Source organism: Hakea prostrata, chromosome 3 (genome assembly GCF_041222555.1).
Source record: "Hakea prostrata isolate BN-2017 chromosome 3, UWA_Hpros_2, whole genome shotgun sequence".
NCBI lineage: Eukaryota > Viridiplantae > Streptophyta > Magnoliopsida > Proteales > Proteaceae > Hakea > Hakea prostrata.
The window spans coordinates 32,410,017-32,415,725 of record NC_142602.1 but is presented as its reverse complement, the minus strand read 5'-3'; the positions used below and the strand labels follow the sequence as shown (position 1 = coordinate 32,415,725).

The 5,709-nt window shown below is 38.9% G+C and overlaps 1 protein-coding gene and 1 pseudogene across 1 annotated transcript; both read right to left on the bottom strand.

The window, feature by feature from the left end:
- Nucleotides 1-773: 773 nt before the first annotated feature.
- LOC149022111 (GDSL esterase/lipase At5g37690-like) lies at nt 774-1,973 on the bottom strand (annotated as a pseudogene).
- On the bottom strand, nt 1,598-5,709 carry LOC149022110 (sterol 14-demethylase-like). Its single transcript, XM_089150289.1, has 4 exons — nt 5,650-5,709; nt 5,426-5,544; nt 4,692-5,158; nt 1,598-3,012 (listed from the first exon to the last, which is right to left on the bottom strand). Exons 3-4 carry the CDS (start codon nt 5,154-5,156, stop codon nt 2,014-2,016), a joined length of 1,464 nt encoding a protein of 487 aa, XP_089006415.1. The 5' UTR covers nt 5,157-5,158; nt 5,426-5,544; nt 5,650-5,709; the 3' UTR covers nt 1,598-2,013.

Sequence of the window (5,709 nt, the reverse complement as noted above, 5' to 3'; positions counted from 1 at the left end):
TGACGATTAAATATTCAAAATGTCCAGTGGTGGGTTAAATCAAGGTGAAGAAACTAGCTGCTCAATTCCCTATTTATTCTTTCCCCCCCCTAGTTCCCCTCTCCTTAAATGCGCCTTCTATCTATCCTCTCATGGTCCTTCCTCTGTTTCCTTTTCCTCTCATTTCTATTCAGATCTATGGTTTGAACTGCCGTGGATTACAGTCCCGCTGAAAATTTGGGGGAAAAAAATCTTCTCCACAATTAGGTTCTCTTTCTCTCTTTCAATTTCTTTATTTCTTTTACAATTTTTGTCCGTATGGTTCGATCTTTATATTATAAATAAAGAGGACATGTGGCTTCAGTAACAGCCGGAGGAGCTAACTACCATTGATTTGTATCTCTTACCTAAAAAAAAATATTGGTTTGTAATTGACTTTTTCGGGTTGAAGTTATGTGTATTTTCTTTGAACTGATGCTTTAATTTACCTATATCTTGTTGGAAAAAAAAATACCATTACTAATAATTTACATATTTTTGTCAAATATATGTGGACTCCACAAAATATATGTAGACGTATTCCTTAATATAATAAAATAATTCATAAGTAGGACCATAATGGATCTTATAAGGACCCACACAATATGTGTGATGAAAAAGCATTGGAGCCCCCCACTATTGAATCTTGGATCCGCCCCACCCCTGCCATTAAAGTCGAACTGGAGAAAGTGACCTGCTTTTACAACTCTAATATTTCTCATTTTCTTCAGGATAGAACACTCAAGAAAAGGAACTCAAAAGAAGATATAGATGTAAGCCAGTTGTTAAACTGTGATTTGCCTAAAAAGCTCACCTAGAGACAGGTTGGACCAAATAGAATCAACTAGCAACATGTTCACAGCCTAAGGATCATACAAGTCCCACCACACATGAGTTGAAGGATCCTCACAAACCATGTCTTCTGAAGCGCACCCAATCCTTCCACTAGAGCAAGCCCGACTCACTTCTTTGAACCAGTATCGATCGACATGGGTCGGGTTATAACCTTCATCATCCCTCTGTGTACATCACAGAATATGATTTCACTATCTGGCATCTTCAATCTGAGCTCAGAAAGTTTCTCAGAGAGCATGAGAGCATATGATTGTACATAACAATGAACTCGTTGATCTCATTCAGACAGCGTCCAAACCCGGCTGATCCAACTCAATACCCGTGAGACTCATACAGGACTCTACAACTGCAACCCAATGGCCCGATCCCATACAGACGATCTTCCTCACATCCGCATTATAGAGATCCTTAATCACTCTCTCAATTTAATCCGCCAGAATCTGAGTGAACCTTTCAAGGCCAAACCTGAGCATTACCTCTAAAGATTTGCTGGAGAATAGATTGTTGGAGCCATCCTTGCCAATGGAAATATAGAACAGAGAAGATCATGCACTCTTGAAGCACTTTTCTACCCATTTGAACCTTCAACAACTGAATGATATCAAGTGTTTGTCGCAACTGCAGATTCAATGGATGTAAACCCAGCTGGAACATGATCGTTGAGGGAGAAGAACTGAAGTTCAAACCTGAGATGATAGCATCGACTGTACCATTTTGAGTGTAAAAAAATTCTTAAGAGGAGAAGGGAAGCTGAATGATAGAGTAAATGAGTTCCATCAGAGCCAATGCGTCTATATTTAAAACCAAAACACAATTACACAGAAATAAAATTCTCACTTAGCTAGCGAAAGCAGATAACAGCCTAACTACAAGAAGAATTGAGAACTCAATAAAACAGGAACAGGAATCAAATCCAACCATTTTAGCTGAAAACAATACCCCACAGTGTGAACTTTAACCCCTCAACTTCCTCCACCCTTCCCAAAAAGGATCAAGAAAAAGCAGACGGCTTGGGAAAACCTTCTTCAAACTAATAATTAAGAGGATTTCGAATGATGCCTTGATGTACAAAATGGGGCACCCACGATCACAAGAACCATAATCACCAAAATTGACATCACAAACCACTTGTTCCTGCAATTAGTCAACACAGAGCTGCCGCCGCTTGTACCGCACCATCACCTTTCCCTTCACACCAACAACCATGGCATTCCAATCAATTTCAGGGAATGGCGAGACAAGTTCTAACTCAAAATTCCTAAGCAGATGGCTCCATATTGCCTTTATCTGCAGATATGCAAATGGCTCCCCAAGACACCCATGCCTCCCACCCCCAAATGAGATGTATGAGAATGGCCCTGCAGTCTTATCCTCTTCCCGTCCTTGTGCAAACCTATCTGGGTCATATCTGTTCGGATCCTTGTATATATGTGACAGGCGGTTAGCAAAAGCTGGGGATGTGGCAACTATATGGCCTTTTGGTATGTCATATTCTTTCCCCTCCCGGGTTGTCACATTGAAGTCACTGTGTGAGCTACGCAGCAGCAGTATCAGTGGGGGATGGAGCCTCAGGGCCTCTTTGATGCACCTATACAAGACATCCATCTCTGATAGTATATCATGGTCAATCTTGTTCCCATGCTGCTTCATAAGGTTCTTCTGCTCATCTGTCACAGCAGAAAGGTACTCCTTGTGACAAAGGAGATAGGCCCCAGTCCAAGTAGATGTGATGGAACTGGTGTGTTGTCCAGCAAAAAGGGCAGCAATGAGCAGCCCAGTGACCTCACTTTCTGTTGTTGGGCGTCCATCTTTGTACTTTGAGTCAATGAAGCACTGCAGCATATCATTCTCTGACTTATCAGCACGTTTCCTGGAAGTTATGATGTTGGTGAAGATTTCAGCAAGCTTCTTACGGGCACGATCACGACGGCGGTGAGCTGGAATGGGAAGATATGGGAACATGACGCTGATTGGGAGCATACCATTGTCTAGGTCATGGAAGAGTGCAGACACATCATCGAATAGTTGATCACGAACTTCACGACCCAGAAGGCATCTACTTGCTGTCAAAATGATTAGATGCTCCAGTTCATACTTAACGTCCACCTCTCCACTATCACCCCAATTTGAGAAGTAATCCTGCCCAGAATAAGGTTAGACAAAATCAGCAGCTAAAGATCTGGGATAAACAACAAATACAAAGTAAGAAATTCAAACAAAATACCTAAACTACTCTCATCATCCCAAACTTTATAGATGTAGCAAAAGAGATCAAATACTTAAACTGAAGTATTCCAAAAGCGACATCCCAGGTTTGCAAAAACAAAGCATATTTATAACTTACCATTTCCATTAACAGTGGATTAGATATGTTGTTGGGTAGATATGTACAATACATTGACAACAACAAAAGTCAAAATGCATGTATAATTAATTACAATGCACTCAAGAAGGACTTAAAATACTGACTCAGAAAGCCTCAAGTAAATCCAAATTTTATATCAAATGGTTAAAATCATCTGCTGGTCATAATCAGTTCATGATATTATATTGAAATCATTTTAAAGGTGCTACTCATGTATAGAAATGGGCCTTTAGACTTGGAAACATGACATGTTATTGGGCAGACCAAACTTGACTACAATTTTATAGCCAAGATCTTAGAAACCCCCAAGAGAAGTTCAATTTTATAGCCAAGACCTTAAAAACCCCCAAGAGAAGTTCAATTTTATAGCCAAGACCTTAAAAACCCCAAGAGAAGTTCAACTCACAAACAGAGTTAGACAAGGAAAGAATCAACAAAGAAATTGCGCAAGTTTTTAGACAGTTGCAAATAATGCTACTTTTATCATAATTTTGAAAGAAACCTGTAATACTGCAGCACCTAACCTTACACCATGATGGCAATTTATGCATTAACATCCCACTACCCAAAAATAAAAAGAGAAAAACAAATAAGAAGCTAGATGGGGGAACAAGAATTATAATGGATCAAGAATACCCTTCACTTTTATGAGCCTGTGGTTGTTTACAAAATTTTTGTAATAGAAAGTATTCTTCAGCTAGTAGCATACTTAAAGTAAACGGATACGCTAGTAGAAATAATGACATACACTGTTGAGTAAATTGTTAATTGTGCACCTCAATTCACAGTTGAAAATTATTGCAGTGGAGAATGGAGATATTAACAGAATATGCTTTTTAGAGACAATATAATATCAACTCGACTAACTGAAAATGGAGAACAGTGAGCAGGCAACAGTATAAAATTTGAATACTAATTTTATAGTTCTGGCATAATTACAATTTGATACAAATAATATTAGAATCTTCAAATTATCAACTAAGCAAAAGAAAATGGTAGTTTGTTGGGTTTTCATACACAGCTACAGAATCAACTTATCTTCAAAGTATCAACTAAGCAAAAGCAAATGGTAGTATGTTGCATTTTCATACACAACTACAGAATCAAGTTAGAAGAGGCATGTTACACTCGATTTCCTGCCCAGGTAAGTAAATGCAGCAAATACAGTTAAAATTGTTCGATTACATCTTAGTAGGAAAGCGACTAAATTGCATAACAAAGAAAAGGAGGTAGAACAGCAGATTGCCCATAGTGGAATATAAAGTGTGTGAATACACTCCTCATTGTTAGGGCCCCTCTGTGTGTGAATACACTCCTCTCCATAGAACATCCTTGTTCATCTTATAAAGTAGAAATCTTGATGAATTGTTCAATTTGACTCGGTGTAAAGTTCTCCACAGACGTAAAACAAAGAAAAGGAAAATAAGGACAACAGCTAAAGAAGAAAAGTTACCTCAGCTTCGCTAACCATCTGATCTACATAACCCTTCAATTTTGTCACCCTCAGTGATTCAGTGAAGAAACGGAATTGTTCCTGTCGCACTAAATAATCAACATCGAACACAACACCTGGCCCAAAAGTTGGCACATTAAACTGGTAGACTTCTTGTTGGCTAAGATCAGCCTCTGAAGCCTTGAAGAAATGAGCAGATACTTCAGGACCAACGAGAAAAGTGATATTCTTGTGCAAAAGCTTCACAGTAAATACACTCCCAAGTTTTGGATATTCTTCTCTAAGCATCACAATGGGGCCTTTCATGAAACGAGAAAGTCCACCAAACAATGGCCATGTCTTTACAGTTGGAGGAAGGCGTTTTCCGGATCGAGTCGTCAGAAGCTTAGAAATAAGCTTTGCTACGATTATCGTTGCAACAATAAGGAACCCAATATTCAAGGGCTTGTTCTCCATCAGATCCATAGCTAAAACAGTGAAATCCACAATGTGATTCAAGAAATTCAAAAGGAAATCAGTGACTAAAGCGCGAAACAAAACCCAGAGAAGAGATTGACAAAACCATAGTTTAACTCAAAAAGAGGAAAAGATAATTATTATCTACACAGGTCAAATGCTTTACATTACAAATGGATCAACAGAAACGCTGTTCTAGGGTTTTTCAGTCATGAAAAGCAACAATGTCATTTGGACCCAATCAATCAAAACAGAGAGAGATAATCAAGCCTTGTTACCTGTTCACAGTGTTGGATAGAGATCGTAAATCACATTCACAGGATATGCTGGATCAGTAGATGTAAGAAGCATTTATGGATCTCAAAAAATGTGGAACAGACAGCTTCATCTTTTTCTACTGCAAAATGAATTGTAGAGAAAGCGAGAGATTCTTTCTCGCGTGAGTCGAGAAGATGCGATCCAGTAAAACTATAAAAGGAAAAGGTCTTTCTTTCTTTCTTACGGTTACAGTGGGCGGTAACGTGAACGTCGAAAACTATGGGTACCCACGAGCATAATGAGC

Excerpts from the sequence above, each read along its gene's own strand:
- LOC149022110 (XM_089150289.1), bottom strand. The coding sequence starts at position 5,156 with ATGGATCTGATGGAGAACAAGCCCTTGAATATTGGGTTCCTTATTGTT. Across the intron at positions 3,013-4,691 it reads AGATGGTTAGCGAAGCTGAG|GATTACTTCTCAAATTGGGG; the intron begins GTAACTTTTCTT and ends TATTCTGGGCAG.